This window comes from Papilio xuthus, unplaced genomic scaffold (assembly GCF_000836235.2).
Source record: "Papilio xuthus unplaced genomic scaffold, Pxut_1.1 DF825946.1, whole genome shotgun sequence".
Taxonomy (NCBI): Eukaryota; Metazoa; Arthropoda; class Insecta; order Lepidoptera; family Papilionidae; genus Papilio; species Papilio xuthus.
In genome coordinates, this window is record NW_013532703.1 from 12,920,491 (window position 1) to 12,940,133 (window position 19,643).

Consider the following 19,643-nt stretch of genomic DNA (forward strand, 5'->3'; position numbering starts at 1 on the left):
TGTCAAAGTACTTTATCTTGTTACTAGCTGTTGCCCGCAATTCCGTTCATTTTTGTATCAAAAAAACTTAATTAGTAGCCTATTGTTTCTTCCAGGCTACGACCTACGTATATGCCAAATTTCAATGAGATCCAAGCAGCCGTTCTGGTGATAACTTAAAAAAAAACAATAACGAAATTGAGTAGTCATCTTACTAATATTATAAAGGCGAAAGTTTGGATGAATTGATAAATAGTCTGGAAGAACACATAGGCTCTTAATTAAGTTTTTTTTTTTTAATTACGCGCGTACGAAGTCGTAGACGCCAACTTATACTATAAAAACAAACTAAACTATTATATTTAGATCGACCTTTCATTGACCTAATTAATAATTCTGTCATAGAAACGATAGATAATCCCACGTCTTTGACTTTATCAGGAGGAAATTCGGCAACCTCTCGAGATTGTTGTTAAATAGTAGGTGAAGAGGAGAGAGGTGGCCCTCCCGCGGACCAGTTGGTAATTGTAACTCAGCGGCGACACAGCGCGCGGCAAAATGGCGTTCCGCGCTGTTATCACCCTTTTTACACTCTACCAATTGTAAGTACTAAGTACTATATTAAGTATTTATGTTTCTTTATAAAACTAATTGCATATAATTAAAAATTCTAATTAATTTATAACGTACTTGTATCATTATACAATCATTAAATTACTGCCTGAAACATTTTAAACCTATTAATAAAATCCTATGTTACTATAGGAATGTTATTTTCATTATTGTTAAAACTTAAAAACTTAATATTTCGTTGTATTGTAAGCATTATGTCATTGGTACCATTTTATAAGTTGGTCAATGAAAAGTACCGTTTATCCGAACACTCTTGCATCAAAGCAGCGATCTGATTTCATTTAACACTAAATTATTGTTAAATAAATAACATTACCTTCACTTCGGTATCACAAAGATTTTATCGATGTATTATAAAAAACAAAATTTCATTTCCTACGTGAATATTTCCCGATTTTTTAAAATCTAATTAATGTTTCGATCCACCAACAATGCATTTTGATTTATTTAGTCGGCATTTTTGTACGTTCCTCACTTACCGTGTGCTGTTACATTACGTAAACTTAATCAAGTAACAATAAGTTATAACACCAATTGTTTAAGTGATTGTTGATACAAACAAATTTACGCTTTTATTATTAAGACATTATTTTATGGCCTCTATCCTTCATATAATTTAGGAAACTTTAAGAACGTTGACTGGGTTTCTGAGACCAAAACCTCCCTTTAAAACATATTGTTATCTCTGCTTTGTCAAATATAATGACAGGGATGACGATATGTTTTATACAGATATTTTGGTCTCGGAAACTCCCGTCTAGACGTATTACTTTAATTTTGATTCAATATGCAGGTGATGTTAAAAGTCCTTAAAAAAGTTTGAATACTATTAAATCAATTTTAACTATAAACAGTTTCAGTTGATAAGAAAACACAAAATATAGTATGGGAATTTGAACACGAAAATTATGGAACAATAGCTATCGTATACATTTGATACATCGCCCACCACACACAGTATACAATCAGTCATTTAGCAATGTTTGCGTACGCGATGAGACTTGAAATAATAAATAATTATTATGAGGTTGGTAGGCTTGACATACTTTTCACAATCAATTATCACGGGGCCATGGCTTAAAAATGAAATTGTAGGTTCGATTACATGAAACTTAAACTTAAATACCCATTCTCGCGAATATTAGAATCATCTACGCTCCAAAATGTGTAGAAAAACATCCTCTAATGTAGACAAATGTGACAGCAGTAGGAGCTCACGCTAATATTAATGTTTCGTTTCACAGGACTCAAGCACACTACACCAAATTCCCAGAAGGGTTCACATTCGGTGTAGCGACAGCCTCGCATCAGATTGAAGGCGCATGGAATGTCAGCGGTAAGATCATGTTTTATTTTCCTTAATTTCTACTTGGAAAAAGTATTTTTTTGATAAAATATTTGCAGGTTTATGTTAATTTACTAATATTTCTTGTACAATTTCAACTAATCTCTATGCTTATGCTACGACATGGATTACGACAGTAGTCTAATGGCGGGATTCGAACCCCCGATCACATGGTGTTTGAAGTCTTTGAATCACATACTGGCAACTAATTCTGAATACGTAAAGACAAAAATAAGAATATAGTCTTTCTTATTCAATGATAAAAGATCGATGAAAGAGTTTACATTTGATTTCTTACATAAAGATACCTATTTTAGGAAACGCCTTTAAAATGATATCTCTCAGAGGCGTTTATCAAACGTTTCAAGTAGGATTAGTCGTACTGTCAATCATTTTGTTTATCTATTATCAATGTAGCTGGTAGGAAGTTCTAGAGTTTGCAAAGATTACTTAGGGTGCTGTGAATTATTACTAGCCTTGTTTTTATCAATTTTAAATAACATCAAAAAGTATAACACACATCATTACTGACTATATTTTAAATATGTTACCCGCATATATATAGTAATTGCTTTAGATAAAATCGATTTGCATAGTCCCCTTTGACGAGTTACTACATTCCATTTAAAAATTCAATACGCAGGCATTCAAAAATTCTTATCAATGTTGACTTATAAAAACTTGTAATTATGTAGATAAAAGTAAAAACTAGAAGTCTAATGTTATATGTTAAAACAGACATATATGAATGCCTTTATTTTTTCGGTAAAATAATAACAAAGTACATGCATTTGATGTACAGGAAAGTCAGAAAATGTATGGGATCGGTTGACTCACACTCGTCCGGAAATGATAGCCGACGGCACTAATGGTGATGTGGCGTGTGACTCGTATAATCGGTACCTGGAGGACGTGGAGGAGCTGTCCTACATCGGTGTCGACTTCTACCGCTTCTCGCTCTCCTGGTCCCGTATACTGCCTACTGGCCGGGTCGACTACGTCAACCCTGACGGCATCAGGTACTACAACGCGCTACTAGATGCCCTCGCCGAGAACAATATTGAACCATTGGTAAGTTGTGTACTGTCAAACTTATCTGTATTAAAGAGATACGTTCATTATATTCACTTGTTTTCAATTCTTTTTTTCGCGTGGTCAGGTAACGTTGTTCCACTGGGACTTGCCTCAATCACTCCAAGACCTCGGCGGTTGGGCGAACCCGAAAATGATTGACTACTTCCGCGACTACTCCGACCTTTGCTTCAGGGAGTTCGGTCACCGCATTAAATCATGGATCACGTTCAACGAGCCCTACGAAATCTGTGAGGACGCGTACGGTGATGAAAAGAAAGCCCCAGCCATTGATAGTCACGGCGTAGGAAATTATCTGTGCAGTGACACACTACTGAAAGCCCACGCTGAAGTGTACCATCTCTACAATGAGACTTACAGGCCGAAGCAGGACGGGAAAATCATGATTTCCATCAACGCCATCTGGTATGAGCCGAGCGATCCAAGCAACGCTGAACAAGTCGCCTTAGCTGAGGTCGCCAATCAGTTTAAAGTAAGTAAAACGCCTTCAGTTCAATGACCTTCGTATACGTCTTTAGAAATATAATCATGTGTTCTTGATTACAGTTCGGATGGTTCGCACACCCAATCTTCACAGCAGAAGGCGGTTACCCGGCCGTGATGATTGAAAACGTCGCCCAGCAGAGCGCCGCTGAGGGTCTGCCCAAGCCCCGTCTCGAACAATTCGACGACTACTGGATACAGCGCATCAAGGGAACTTCAGATTTCCTCGGCATCAACCATTACACGACGCATCTCATCACCGGTGCTGGAGTTGACCCCATCGCTAAGTCCCCCTCTTGGCTGAAGGATATCGGCGCAGTGACAACAATGGATGTCGGCGGTGAATCCGCGTCCGAATGGCTTAGGGTAAGCAAATATTTAATTCCATTGTGATATCATGTGTTATATATTTGCTTTGATTTATAATTATGTTGTACTAACAGATTGTACCGACTGGTTTTGCCAACCTTCTGCGGTGGTGCAAGAGCTCTTACAATGACCCACCTATCTATATCACTGAGAATGGCTGCTCAGATCGCGGCACGCTCGAGGACTATGGACGTATCAAATACTTCAATGTAAGTTAATAATCGATCTTTCTCCTTCTATGTCTTGTTCTTCATTTTATTATGCTGCTAAAATAAAGGTCATTATTAATAAAACATAAATAAAAATATGAACACTTTCAGGATTACCTGACAGAGATTCTGAACGTAATTTACGAAGATGGAGTTAAAGTGTTGGGTTACACTGCGTGGACTTTGATGGACAACTTCGAATGGAGAGCTGGATTCTCGTACGTATTGTTAACATGATGTAATACAGACTATCTTATTGATAATCCGATTTAAAATCTAACAAATATAATTCGGACTAACGACTATCAAGTCGTTTGCTTCAAAAACAAAGTAGAAATATTAAAAAATGATTTAATGTAAGTTGTATTTTTACTTTAAATTTACTGATTTCATTTATTCAATATATTTCAGGGAACGCTTCGGTTTATACTACGTAGATATAACAGACCCGGCGCGGCCGCGCACACCCAAATTGTCAGTGGAGTACTTCAAGCAGCTCATCGCCAACAGAGAACTGCCGCAGGATGACCGCTTCAAGGACCCCGCGGTATGATATATTAAATTCAATTAAAATTGAATAATCCAGAAAAAACGTTAAACAAGTACAGAAATTTGATTAATTTAAGACACTTTATTAATACTGATCCATTTGGATTAACTATATATAGATTATTTTGATATTTTTACGATTAATTCTTATTTAATATGGTGTTCTATAAAGCTTTTAAATAATTGCATTTTAAAGTAAGGGATTAAAATATTTCTTCTTTGTAAATAGGAGCGGTGTAAAAAAGGAAATTTTCTTTTATCCTTGCTATGCAAATTACAGCAGATTCTTTTGAACATGCGTCCAAAATGAACAAAATATTAGTATTTGTAAATCTTTTGTAGTTCCCAAGGTTAGTGTTTATTAAATTCTTTTATCATTTTCTGGTGTGCATCAGAAACCAGACATGTCTAATTTTCATAATATATTATTGCAGCACAATACAATAATAAATATCGTATAAATATTGATAACAAGATGTTGCTAATCACATTTTATCTGCATCACGATTTTTTTTCCATGCTTTGTAAATAACATTGTGTATATTAACTACAGCACGATATTTGTAATATTTAACAGGTGAGGAAGTTATAATGCATGCGGTGTTGGATCCATGGGGCTTGCTGACACATTTAAAATGTATTAAATAGAAATACAAATAAACAAATTGTTTTTTCTTTCTACAGCATAAATACAAAACAGAATTATGAATAAATAGATGGCGCCTACTACTCAGTACGTCCGTAAATAAATTAGTAAACTTAATCACTAGCCACATACTACTTATGTGTTCTTCCAGACTATGTTCTACATGCATAGAAAATTTCAACGACAAACATACATCCTTACATCCAAACTTTCGTGAGACATTATACTAAACTGATATATAAACACGCTCAGTGAGCGACGGGCCGCGTGCGCGAAATAATACCAGTACCACTCATCCTGATGAAGGGCCCCCGATGGGCTCGAAACTAGTCGGTGCCGCCACCGGACGAATATACGTGAGTGTTTAGCCGTGTTTATATATCAAACCTTCCATTCATTCATACATTTATTCATACAGTAAGATAAAGGAAGAAAATAAAACATATATTTGATATTGAAACAAATATTTATTTAGATCATATAAGAATATCAAATTATTTACAATGAAATTAAAGCAAATAAAAATTAAAATGACATTTGTAATTTCATTGTTATAATATTTGATAGACGACGTGTTATATACACTACATAGAAAACTTGCATCTGTTCAGACTGAAAAGATATGTTTGTAATTAAAGGCTATCTTAAGAAATAAAATATTGTTTAACTTGATATATTGTTCAGAATATTATTCAGTGTAAACTATGTCAAAGTGGAGTGAACTGGAGTGGAGTGGAGTGGTGGTAACATGGAATGTTTCTCTTTGTCATCGTAGCGAGAGCGAAGAGTCCGGCCCTGCGGTGTGGCTAGCGGATCACACGAATACCTACTCGAATAATACTCGACGTTTGAGTTGGCACGTCGGCAATAAGATCACTCTTGTTCACCACGTGCCAAATCAAATGCCGGATATCCTAAGCATTCATGACTTACACAAACCGCAGAGTTTCCAAACTGCGCTACAAGTTGTAACCAAATATGACAATTAAATTCAATCACTGCCACGGATTATAACTTTCTAATTTCAAATCAAAAACTCTTTATAAAATCATTTAAGAATAATGAACCGAACAATATAAAAGTGTTTTAACTTAAAAGTATAAGAAATAATACAAGACAAAATACAAAATAAAGGACAACGAACGGATCTACAGAATACAAAATTATATGTATCATAAACCCAGCACCGCTACACCTAATTACAATAGTTACACAGTTGCTATTCAATATAACATCAAAGATTACATTAACTCTTACAAGAATAGTACTTTTACTAATATGGCAAAGTTTTCAATGTAGCATTTTTAATATAAGGCCTAATTTGGATATTTAAATCGAGTTAAACTGAATTATAAAAACATATAAGACTAGGTGGGTATAAACAATTTTCGAAATATAACGCGATTCCGCTGCACCGATAGATAAGGAGTATTGTTACAGTCAAACGTGTGATACACGTTACAGGTAAATTATTAAATAAGGTAATTCACCAATCGGCAGATTAACACGGTCGGTGATAGTTCAGTTAACACTCGTAACACCTGGTACCACATACACAAATACTCAAACATTACATAATACTAAGTAAAAATAAAGAGTTGCCAAACTATCTAAGTGTAACTAACTAATCTATCCATAATCTCAAAAAATACGCAAGGACGGTGTAAGTAAACAAACATGTTATTACAACAAATATAAGTAGTTTTAATTCCAATCATCATCTAATATAACATCGAGTCACCAATAAGTGCACAAATACTTCAATATCATCTTAAAACATAATAAATATATATTTTTTATAAAGGCACAATAAGGCACAATTAAAGATGTTATCACATTTTAATTATATATCGATATAAATATCGTTAATTATGTCGAACGAGTTAAAGTCGAGGATTTCCGATAGTCTATCGAAAGAGTATGGAAACCTAACCTAAAAATTTAAGGCGATGCAATATGTCTTCTTTCAACTAAGAAAGAAGTTTTGCAATAAGCCACTTCAACGTACATTTTAGTGTCACGATAATACTTAGTCATGTTTAGATTTTACACGAAGTTATGTGTTTTTTAAGGACAAAGATTTAAAATGTTATTTCTTTTCTATGTATATCAAATGCCCTTAACATGAATAAAACAGTATACATGCATTATTATCGATTACTCCACACATTATTATATACTTAAATATATATCAAACGAAAACGCTTATTTTACATAATTTTGTATAACTCTAAATTCAAATAAATGCCGAGATGCAAAATCCAATTATATATGACGCTCAGACATCGATACTGTTAATTCAGCAAACAAATACAACTTCATTTCATCCCATTTCTTAAAAAATTGAGATGCAAATATATTAATGGCTCCTATGTAAACTATCGTAAGTTTGAAATGCAAATTTTACAAAACAAACCTTAAAAAAATAATACAATTAATTAACACGCATCAAACTATTACTTACAACAGACGACAAAAATCTACAGTTCTTCTTTCTAATTGCAAAATACATAATTTTTTAACTTATATAATTAATTTAAAAACCAAAACATGGGGGTAAATTTCTAAAAATTATACCTTATGATAGTCTACGTAGGAGTCATCCATATTTGTATACATGATTTTAACAGTGGAAGACAATCTTAATAATTTCCTCTTGAATCTTTGAAAAAGTTCGTAACTAAAGGCCCGTCTACACGATACCAATTTCTTGTACCAGAGCAATAATTGAATGCAATTGCGCGGATAATTTACCTTTAATTGTAAGCCACTGTTTAGACTACACAATACATTTATAGCTTCAATTTTATGCAAAGGGCAAAAAACTTGTATCGTGTAAACGTGCCTTAACAGTATCGTGATGCGTTCACATCGGTTGTATCTAGCAATTAAATGTATTCACACAATATCCGTCCATACATACTACGCTATTTATTGTCATTTTCTGAGTGAAATTTACACCAACATTCTGTCAACAATCGTCTCAATACCCCGTTGATGTTTCTGACCAACCGTGCGATAGAACGCGCAAGCGACATTACATTATCGTACACTTTCACTGCCGTTACATCAAATTCATTACAATATACTCTGTTTTTTCAAAGAGTATGAAAGATACGATAAAGCCCGTCACACACGTAACTATAATATATATTTTATCTTCATTTCATTGTTCTAAAATTCGACTTAGCGTTTTATTTTTAATTAATATGCCGTAAGATGAATTACGGTGTAAGTTGGTTGTCATATGATATATTATAGCTTCGTCTGTGGTCACTTAAATATTTGTATAGAGAACATATCGTAATATGCCTTGCTATATTAATATTTATAATAGGTATGTGTGCGACGGGCTTTATATTTAAATTGTCGCGGCAGTCAAACTACGATGAGATTATTAAACAAAAGCTATTAATTCTCATTTATAGCGACGTGTATCTATTGAAATTAGGAGCAAAAAGTCATCTACTTTGTGGGACATTTAAGTATTAATAATGAATAATAAAAAATATTTTTATTGTTTTTTTTACTTTTTTTATGACCTCCATTTTCTAAAGAAAAATAGATTTTGTATAACTAATACTAAAATATTTAACTATAACCTTATTATATAAAATGTATATCATAGTTGTATAATCATATCTTAATAATGCTGCAATAGACATGTTCCAAAACAGATAACATTAAAAAAAAGGTTTATACGAAAAGCAATACTATATTAAAAAGTAAATAAAAAAAGAAATGAATAAATCGATTTTGAGTGAAGATTTTGGAGGTTAATGAGTAAAAATTATATTTAAATCTAATACGAATTTGTGTAGTAAAACAAGTGAATTTTAATTGTTTTGAAGCGTTCATATCGAAAACAATTAACTTAAAAATAAATCGTTTGTATTGACCTGACAGACTTGGATCATGTCGTATGCCGCGTCACTACCGCGCGGTCAGTCTGCGGGGTCAGATGACACTTTCACACGAGGGAACCAACCCAGCAGAGCAGTAGAACAGAACAGTACTGCTATTGTTTGAACCCATACTTACAATCAAACAATAGCAGTACTGTTTTGTAGTACTGTGCTACGTGACTGCTTCCTTCGTGTGAAAGTGGTATACACGGTAAGTACTAAAGTAACAGTATAATAATAACTAATATAAAATGGCCAGCCTAAGCCTAGAGCCAGGTGAGGACATTGTCCGTTGTCTTGTTCGGCGTTGAATTGATCAGTGATTGTACGTCGTCCAGGAGTATGTCGTTGGTGAATTCGCTCAACTGAAAACATAAGAAAATACAATTATTCTACATATATCAAATGCCCTTCTATTCAAATTAAATAGCCTATAAGTTGTTCCAGAATATTTTCTACACCCATGTCAAATTTTAACGAAATCCCTTTACCCGTTCTGGAGATACCTTCTAACAAACATTCATCCATCCATCTAAACTTTGCATTTATAATATTAGTAATTAGTAGTTTAGTTTCGACAGTTATAAATATTCAATTAATGTTCAAAAGTAATCAAATAAGGCGACCTAAAGCGTTTTCGTTACGTGTTTTTTAAAGGCGTAAAATATAAAACATAAACATCAGGGTGTTTACCTGTAGTGAAGGCACCAGGTCGTCGGTGGGATCGATGTTGTCTCCGAGTGAGATGTCGGGGTCGATAGCGCCCGCCTCGCTGCTGCAGTCCATGCGGTCGTCCATGCCCGCCAAGAAGTCCTCGGGCGTGTGTGGCATGGAGTAGGAGGGATTGACGGCCATACCCAGGCCGCTGTCGGCGGACTCCTGGCGCTGGTGCTCCGTCAGACCGGACAGGAAGGGATCGAGGTCTGCAGCGGCTCCCCCGCCCGCGCCCTGCACCCCCGCAGTCGCGCCGCCGCTCGCCAGTGACGACACGATCGAGCTCGATTGCCGGCCCATTAACTCTTGCTGGAGAAATTTTCATGCATCTTGAGCATATGTTATATTGTAATTTCGTCGCGTTGTATTACCGGTTCACGGTTTGATGGCGTTGTGTTGGGTATAGTTTGGAATAAGAGATCGATTTGACTTTACGTAAAGTTTAGTGAATTCAATGTAAAACTTCTGATAATTTATTATGTAACTTTACATCTCAAAATATCGTCATTTTCATATCCTTTTCTTCTTAAAGAAGCAACGAATTCAGGCATTTGATGAGTAGACAGAAAACTATTCCATCTATCCCGAATTAAATGAAAAATGTAAGAGATTTTAAACATTATTTAAAATAGAAATTATAGTAAACTGTGTTCTTATGATGTCCCAGTTAAAACATAATAAAAATGTAATGTTATAAATAAAATGAACCTACGTCATAGTCGGTTCGGTATGCGAGTGAGTGTCCGGGTGTATTTAGATGCTCTCCATCACTCTATATCTCTTACTATCACTATATTATATCTTTTAGTATCGCGATAGAAGCTAATCAATTATGTCACCATTGTCGTAATCATTGTAATTTTCATTATCCTTGATTGATCGTAAGAATTACGTACATTTTAAATTTTGCTAATAGCTTTGTAATATTATACTCGATGCTTAAGAATTACATAAATTTTCATTTTTACAAATTAAACTACCTCAAGAAAAAGAAGAACGTTGCGTGATCATTTAACTCTAGTTATTACAAGATTTAACCTTTATAGCAGTTAATTCAAGCAGCAGCAAATTGCAAGTAATAAAGTTTGAATGATATTTTATAGGTTATTCATTTTCCCCTATATTACCTGGAGCATGATCTCCTGCTGGCGCTGCTTGAGCCGCTCGCGCTCCATCTGTAACGACTGTAGACGCAGCTTCTGCTGGCAGGCCTGCAGCGATGCGTTTGCCCAACCACCGCCCGCTGCCCCCGCGCCCGCCACCGGCGTACGCTGAAGGTGTTGTGCTGGAAACAACAACATAACACATGAATACACGGATAGAAACCTCTTTGGTTCCTCTGCTTTTAAACAAACAGAGGATATTGATCCGCGACTCAAAGCATATAGCCGCCGTACATAAACAGCTTCAAGCAGCTTTAGTAGTGCAGGCAACATTGTCAATGCTAAAAATTGGCTTTTTTCCGTCGTCTTCTTGAAGCTGTTCATGTATGTTGGCTGTTATGATATGCATAGTCTATGATGGAAGGAGGAGTGAAACTTACGTATTCTAGGATCGAACCAGGAGGTGGTGCGTGCAGCGTGGTTGATGAAGTAGACCTCCCCTTCTGGAGTGGCGGCCTGCTCCCAGCCGTCGGGCAGCGGGCCCAGCGGGTCACTCGCCGCGCTACTACTTGTACTCTTCGCTGCTGAAATTAATCGGTAACGATCGATCAGCACTAATCTTATGTGAATAAATCGGCAATTGGCAAATGTAATCGATGTCTGATACTCTCAACAGCGACTAGTTGCAAGCGGACGTTGGGATTGGACTTCAATGGATAGGGTTCAATATGTTATTTACGTTATATTCAAGGTATATAATACTATATTAGTAGTATATTAAAAGTACAAACTTTATATAAAAGATACAAAAATATAAATTCAGTATATCTGTCAATATCCAAATGTTTGTAATAATACAATTATTATAATAGATAACATAATTTATTTATTTTAGTGCAATAATCAATTACATAAAAGGTGTAAACAGCGAGGTATAGATGTCGCTAGCGTCGCAACGGCCTGCGCAAGCGCACGCAGTGATTCACGCTCGTATGCCGCCGCGCCGCCACCGGACCGTAATCGTACCTCACGCGGCTAATTTAATGCATACGTGTGCGGTGTGCCACGCAACAAACGAATGCTCATTCATAAACAAAGTTGATATTCATAAGGATTTAAATTGTAACACTTCGCGGTATTTTCGTGATAACGGGACTTTGTCAACGAGAGCGCACGTCGACTATGTCATTGAATATTTATAGGCCAGCACAAACGTTAACTGTTAATTCGTACTAGACAGGTGTTTCGTAGGATTTCCAAGAAATCACACACAAAATCACACTTTACCCATCCTAATACTGACATCTAAGTAAGGAAACTAACTATGACATACATATTAGAGAAGGACTGTGATACTCCTAGATATCACTGCCTTAGCAGAGCTTCGAAGAGTTGATAATAGTATGTATATGGTTAATACATGAACACAATATTACTCTAAATTAATTAAACGGACAATAACTTGCGTGCAAGAAACTTAAAACATAATATCACAAAGTGGTATTTTCATTGTGGCCGCGTTTTGAAAGTAGTTTTCGAAGGACGTTCTTGTTTTGTCGGAGGGATGGAATTCCAAATGTCACAGCGAAACGATAATTAAAGAATTTTGTTTACAGCGATGGTACCGTAAGAACACTTAAATTTAATTAAAAACAGATTTTAGTCATTAGCCGCGTCGCGTAACTGCAGAAATTAATTATTATTTGTTAAATGCTTTTTGAGATCGTCGGTGGCTCAGTGGTTTAAGCACTGGACTTGTAAATCTGCAGATCCTGGGTTCGAATCCCGCCATGTACCAATGTGTTTTTCGATTTACGTATTATCCGACGTTCTTACGGAAAAGGAAAACATCGATGATGCAACCTGCACATATCTGTGAAGAAATTAAAAGATATGTGTGAAGTCAATTTGCCATTGCATTGGGCCAGCGTGATTGACTATGGCCTAATCACCCCTGGTGGATACGTATAGTAAGGTGATGATGATGATGAAATGCTTTTGTTCCAACAAATTCAGTAATCACTGAGCTTATTAAAAACCTTATGGATTAGTCTTAGTCCCCTACATTATATTCTTACATACTTTTGTATGCACAAAGTTGTAAATAAAATGCAGCAAGACTTATTAAGTGGTAATAAGCAAGAGTGGATGCAATTAAGTTGTGATTACACAATAGAGCAACAACTGAGCGATGAGGCTTAGCCCGCTAATGCCGTATTACCGTAATCTGCGCTGACTGCTGTACACTATCTGTCATGCATTCACACTGTAATACTCAGTTCACCTTCATATATAGCTGCCGACAGCGACTCCGTCCGCGCAGGGTTAAAAAAAACTTAATTATAGTACCCTGTATTCTTCCAGATTATGTTCCACTAGCTGTCGACCGCGACACCATCCGGGCGAAATTTAAAAAAAAGTAATAATAGCCTATGTGTTCTTTCAGACTATGCTCTACATATATGCCAAATTTAATCGAGATCAGTTGAGCCATTTTGGAGAAAACTTCACAAAACCAACCATCCATACCAAACAGTCGTATTTATAATATTAGTAAGATGTGTAGGAAAAGAATAATTAAAATCACTTGTCGATAACATAATCGATGTTAACTTAATAATCATGGTCAGTCAAAGCGCTAAGATCTATGTAGTGCGATACATCGAAAGAGTTATAGCTAGGATGAGCATATTACTTAAATAATAATAAACAATATCCAAGTTATGAAAGGATATGAGGAACATGGATAATCGTAATATCTATTCAACAAGAATGAAGACTTTTGAAATATAAAGATCGAGTTCCATGTATTTCTAATATAAGGTTTTTTCCCACATTCATTTGTACCGATGAGTCGAGTTGAACGTGAAACGATTAAGTTTTCCTAGAACACCACTGTCGCTGTCTTTCCCATGTTATGCAATTGAGCATAATATAATTGTTACTTTATTAATTATTGTACCATTAATTATTATTATAATTCTGAGATGTAGAAATTTAAATAATTTTTATTTATAAATATGCAAATGGTGGTTCAAAAAAAACGGTTAGGTATTTACTAAAGTACACGCAACAAAAAAGTTTGCGATCACAAAAGTTGACAAAAGATCGCCTTAATTTAAAAGACAAAATAATTTATTTTATAATTTAATATTTTAATTATATCAATTATAGCAAAAGTGTTGCTAATCGTAAACTTTTTTGTGGTGTACACGAGGATATCTTTTAAATTAAATTGCGATATTGAACTTCAACATTAATTTTCCTTTTTTCTTTTCTATATCTTGTTATCTTGAATTCACAGTAAATGCATATAAAACGTACAAACACGTTACACTAAGTGTAATGTTATTTCATTTGAATTGTATCATTGTACGAAAATAACTCCAACTCCCGAGAAGTTGAGTGGAGCGAGTGTGTGCCTAATGGATCATAAGAATGTTATTTCATATTTGAAAGGTAATACGCTATCGCGACACGAGATTATGCTAAGGAATGCAATGTAAAAACACTATTTCTATGTCAGGTGATGTACACTGGGCCTTGTTTGCCGATGTAATAAAACAATGATAAGATTATATCAAACACCATGCTGACGGTTGCTAGAATACTGAAAATTCCATAATTTTGTGTATTTCCTACTTGTGTTTTAGATGTAATTTTTATATGGGCAAGATCGGAAACCAACGTTAATTTACTGAAAATTTTACCAGGTTTTTTTTTCTTCTTTCATGTTAACTTTCTATGCATATCGTTCTAGATATAACTAGGTATCACCATTTGGTACATCTATAGGTCTCGTTCCAGTCAATACCATATCAAGGTATTTCCTTCCGGCATAAGGTCGGAAGTACCCTGATATGGCCAGTGGCCGAATCGAGACCTCACTTTTAGAATGGCAGCCAATTTAATTAATCAATAAGGTTATGGTCTAGAATATATGAGACTGACACAGACTAGACTCTGTATTAGACGAGGACTAATCAAAGAATTTATTATTTTGTCTTAACATTTATTATGTATATAACGAACACCTTTACCTTGCCATTATTATGCACGTAAGCAAAAACTTTCCGATTAACCTGCTAATAAACAAACTAGTTCATTATCCGGAAAACTTTTATCCGGGCAAGGTGAAGGGATAACGGAATGTCCGGGTACGCAGCGGCAACACCGGACACCGGGTAGCCTTGACAAGGTGCGTCCGGCGCGGCGAGCAACAGCGACGCACCGTTCGAACGTGACTAGGGCACGTATTCAACACAACTATCATGACAATGCTGTGTTGCACTATACACGATTAAATCGCAAATAAACAATATTCCTTTGTTTAAAGAGTTTATTTCCTTGGTAATAAATAATAATTATTTAACCGGCCACTTTCGTATAGAGAAGAAAAAAGATCAGACATCACATCTACTTTTTGTAAGGTTATTCTATGCCGATAAAACAGTATAAATTATCCACTACCCCGTCCGTTCGATTCATGTAAAGATTCAATAGAAATAGAATAGATTAAAATAAATAAAATATAGAAGACTCCACCTTCATCTGAAACCTTGATCGGTGCAGACTTCGATTCATTCATCTGTAAATACATCGCGTAAACTATAAAACTCATTCGTGGCCTAGTTTAACAACGAAAGCGAAAAGCAGACGCACATCCCGATCAAAAGAAATATATGAAAATGTGAACACGGCTCGCTCCCGCCAGTTATAATGGAGTTTGAAACGTCAGCAAAACTTATAAACAAAATTCGTTCATAGTTCTAAAGACGAAAACACTTCATTCAACTGTAGAACTGGCCGAGTTCTTATAATAAGCTGACCGCACAATTATAATAAATATTCGGGTAAAATATAAAATGTGTTATTTACAAAATAATTTAATTATTTATACTAATAATTAATAATTAAAGAAACGATCAATGGACGTTCGCTAAAAGACGGAACCAGATTGCAAATCGATGTTTATTACGCTATACGAAATTAATAAATGATTTCAAAAAACTAACAAGTGTAAAAATACTCCTTTAATCCTATTTTTTTTTTATTAAACTGCACGCGCTAGTGGTAGATAGAAAGCCTTGATACTTCTTATTATAATACATTTACAATTTATTATTTAATATAAAATAATTGTTTTTTAATTACTTAAGATGTTAAAAAAGCTACCTAAATAAACCAATACAAATGTGTCAGTTAAAGAAGAGGGCGCCAATGGAAGCCATCAAAGTATTAAAAGATTCAAACTTTATCGATACTCGTGGTTGACTGCGAGCGTCTGGACGGCGCAGTTGGGTAACAGTTGGACTGTTTATGGGTTTTTTATGAGGAGAAACAATGTCTTTTGTCGTCAGGTGTAGTTACTGGGTCTTTTTAAACTTCGCAAATCTGAACTTGAGCCGATAAACAACCTTCTCAGCGAACATTTCTGTTTTCCTACGAGTGGAGTAAATTGCACACAGCTGAGGTATGGCTTGCATCTTGTAACGACCCAGTGCGATACTTTTAAAAAGGGTTTTATGCAGTTCGATATTAGTCTCGTGTGACACTCTAAACATTGATAAAGTTTGGATAGCAATGTAGCCCTGTGTCGCAAACCGGCGGCGCGGCGTCGTGGCTCGATGTATTCCGAGCCAGCTTTCATCGCTCCTCTCGCATCGACCGACGGAAACAACGCGTTAATTCCCGTCATAAAATCACTTTTAGAATTCGGCTTATTTACTTGTTTTTTTTTTTATTTTAGTTCCATGATAATTTTAAACGCCGCTCCGAAGCCAATTAGATCACGTGAAAACGAAAAAAATGCTCGGACGGTTTAACGATAGCTCTGATGTACTACGTTTTATGTTTTATTCGTATTTTGATACGAGTTAATCTTAGATTTTTGTTTGATTAAAAATTATTGTGAATTTCGAATGTGAAGTTTCAAACATTAAAAATAGAATTAATTAACGGTAAGTTATTCAGTTAACCAACGAATTAAAAAATAATATTATTCAGATCACTAACTCGACGACAAGATGCATATATTATAAAGTTTATGTAGTTATACATTGCTAAAAAGTGAAATATAAATACTCTTTATTAACAAAAAACGATTTACGAACGATATAAAAAAAACAGTTCTTGGCTAGTAGAAGCCTAAGTAAATGCTGCGTCCAACTTTCCACTAAGGCTGGTTATAAAAATTATGCGACATTAATAATTATGTAATTGAAGAAACGCATTAGAAATAAACAAGTTTGAACAATACATTGTTTTTAAACTTTATTGCTAGGTGGGTATATTGATAACCTTTAAACTCAATTATGCAGTATACGTAATTAGTCCCGACTGGGGGAATAATAATAAACAGTTTTTTATTAAAGTAAAAGACTATTTACTAATTTCCGCAGTAATTCGTTTTATTTTCTTACTGCAAGTAAAATTTGATTAAGAAAAATTTCAAACACAAAAAAATATATTTTCATGTAGATATAGAAATGTACGTTAAGAATAGAGATAGAAAAAGTTAGTCAGATTAATAACAAACATACTTAAACTTCTTTTTCCACTAACGATTTCGTTCGCGACTTTTATTTCTATGAAACTAGATATTGTACATAATTGGTCATAGAAATAGTCGTAAAAACTATTCGCTTAGTGGAAAAGGGGTCTTATAATATTAAAAAATATATATTTTTACCTGTAGGTGTGGCGGGTGCAATGGTCTGTGGCGCGGTGGCCTGTGCAAGCATGGTCTCCGCGCTCTGCGCTGCGAGCGTCTTGCGCGGGTCCTCCCATGTCGTCGTCTTCGTTATGTGACTGGAACACAAACAATTAATCATTAACAACTTGTTTTTACAACACCACAATTAAAAACTTTTTAGTTTTTTTCCACAATTGAGAAACGTGACAAGACAAGTAGGAAGATTAACATGAGCTTTTACAAATTAAATGTAGAGAAATAGTTTATTGGAAAGGGTAATAAAACAATCTTTTCGTATCTATATGATCTTTACAATTATTTTGTTACTCGTATTAAAAATCGTAGATGAATTCAAAACATACACACATACATAAAAACTATAAAAGATATTTCCAATTCATTCAACACTTTTTTTGCATAACAAACAAATATAAGTAATTAAAGTTTCTTAGAATTCGTTACTAATAATTAATTAGACACAATGCAATTTCATTATTGTTGCAAAACGTGCACTTGTTTCCCTAAACGCATCGATTTACTTAATAAAGTAATGGTTATAATCATTTTAATGTGGAAAATTACATTGCTGAGTAAAGTAGGAAACAAATGAACATATAGTGTGGACGCATGTACTTGTATTCAAATGAATGCCACGTATTTAATTTACTATGTAGTATTATTAAATTATTCAAACTTTCGTGAGACATTATACTAAACTGATATATAAACACGGCTACGCGTTTCCCTTCTTCAGGATGAGTGGTACTGGTATTATTTCGCGGACGCGAAACTTCACTGAGCGAGTGAGCGACGGCCCGCGTCCGCGAAATAATACCAGTACCCCAGGGCCCCCGATGGGCTCGAAACTAGTCGGTGCCGCCACCGGACGAATATACGTGAGTGTTTAGCCGTGTTTATATATCAGTTTATGTAGTATTAATTGCCTGTGGGATAGGTACAATTCAACTTTCGTCTATTCTTTTTACTCCATACTTTTGTCTATTCTATTTATTTTAACACCATTTCTGTTAGGACTGACAAAGCATCAATAAGTAACATTTTTCCATACTAATATTAGAAAGACGATTTGATCGTTTATCGTTTGTATTGAATAGGCTCCGAAACTACAACACCGATTTTAAAAATTATTTCACGTTTGGGAAGCTACATTATCTCCTATATAATTTTATTCAGTTATTTTATTTAGTTATGTTTTTTGCATAGTTGTCATTATTTGATAAAATATTGACAAGACATTAAGGGATTGCGCATACTGGATATATCCATAATAGGCCCATCTATGAACATGCGCTCACTAGCCGGTATAAAGTTTGAATCTTTTAATACTAGCTAAAGATGTAGTATTAACACGTGTAATCCCTTTCCATCAAACATCGCAGTAAATAGTCAAAGTAACCGTACTCGACTGTATTTCTGTTGCGAGGAAAATCTTCCTGTATAGCGGTCGAGGTTACCGATTCGTAGAGCCGGACGCGGCGCGGCATACAACGTGCGCGACCCACTGAGCAAACAGCCACCGCCGTCATTACCGCCTCTTTTACTTTCTTTACGCCGAAAGTAGGCGCTACTGACGTCAGCACTCGCCCAAAATTTTTATTTAATCTATCGCAATCATAGCTATAAGTAATTTTAACTTTTCACTAAAAAACTGCATTACTTTATCAAATTAAAATAAAAAAAAATGTAACGTAAAAGTAAAAAAATCCCTTGCTTACTATAGTTCTGGTATTAAAATATTTAAATAATGATAACTCAATTTTTTATAAAATTCGGTAATAAAATTCGAATAGCTATTATTTTGTTAGCATTAAAAAAATCCAAAAAAATTGTACTCACGAGAAAAATAAAAATTGACCATAAAGTTGATTTATAATGTAACATTAGTGTGTCTCTAATGTAAA

At 34.8% G+C, this 19,643-nt stretch overlaps 2 protein-coding genes across 4 annotated transcripts in view; one reads left to right on the forward strand and one right to left on the reverse strand.

The window, feature by feature from the left end:
- Positions 1-462: 462 nt before the first annotated feature.
- On the forward strand, positions 463-5,324 carry LOC106124532 (myrosinase 1). Its single transcript, XM_013321288.1, has 9 exons — positions 463-581; positions 1,857-1,948; positions 2,760-3,028; positions 3,117-3,521; positions 3,596-3,898; positions 3,976-4,110; positions 4,222-4,328; positions 4,522-4,657; positions 5,237-5,324. The coding sequence occupies exons 1-9, from the start codon at positions 538-540 to the stop codon at positions 5,249-5,251; spliced, it is 1,506 nt and encodes a 501-aa protein (XP_013176742.1). The 5' UTR covers positions 463-537; the 3' UTR covers positions 5,252-5,324.
- Positions 5,325-8,892: 3,568 nt separating this feature from the next.
- The window catches only part of yki (Transcriptional coactivator yki), a 38,538-nt gene continuing 27,787 nt past the window's right edge, over positions 8,893-19,643 (reverse strand). The window contains exons 2-6 of one of the 3 annotated variants that reach the window (XM_013321451.1): positions 17,719-17,837; positions 11,468-11,608; positions 11,052-11,209; positions 9,904-10,233; positions 8,893-9,575 (exon numbers count right to left, since the gene is read on the reverse strand). In XM_013321451.1, the coding sequence (XP_013176905.1) occupies positions 9,477-9,575; positions 9,904-10,233; positions 11,052-11,209; positions 11,468-11,608; positions 17,719-17,837 (847 nt within the window). In that variant the 3' untranslated portion in view covers positions 8,893-9,476. Of the gene's footprint in view, positions 9,576-9,903; positions 10,234-11,051; positions 11,210-11,467; positions 11,612-17,718; positions 17,838-19,643 lie in introns of all 3 variants that reach the window. The other 2 variants (XM_013321450.1, XM_013321452.1) reach the window with 2 other exon arrangements.

Coding starts and splice junctions, on each gene's coding strand:
- LOC106124532 (XM_013321288.1), top strand. CDS start 538: ATGGCGTTCCGCGCTGTTATCACCCTTTTTACACTCTACCAATT. Junction 582..1,856: donor CTTTTTACACTCTACCAATT/GTAAGTACTAAG, acceptor TTCGTTTCACAG/GACTCAAGCACACTACACCA. Junction 3,899..3,975: donor CCGCGTCCGAATGGCTTAGG/GTAAGCAAATAT, acceptor TTGTACTAACAG/ATTGTACCGACTGGTTTTGC.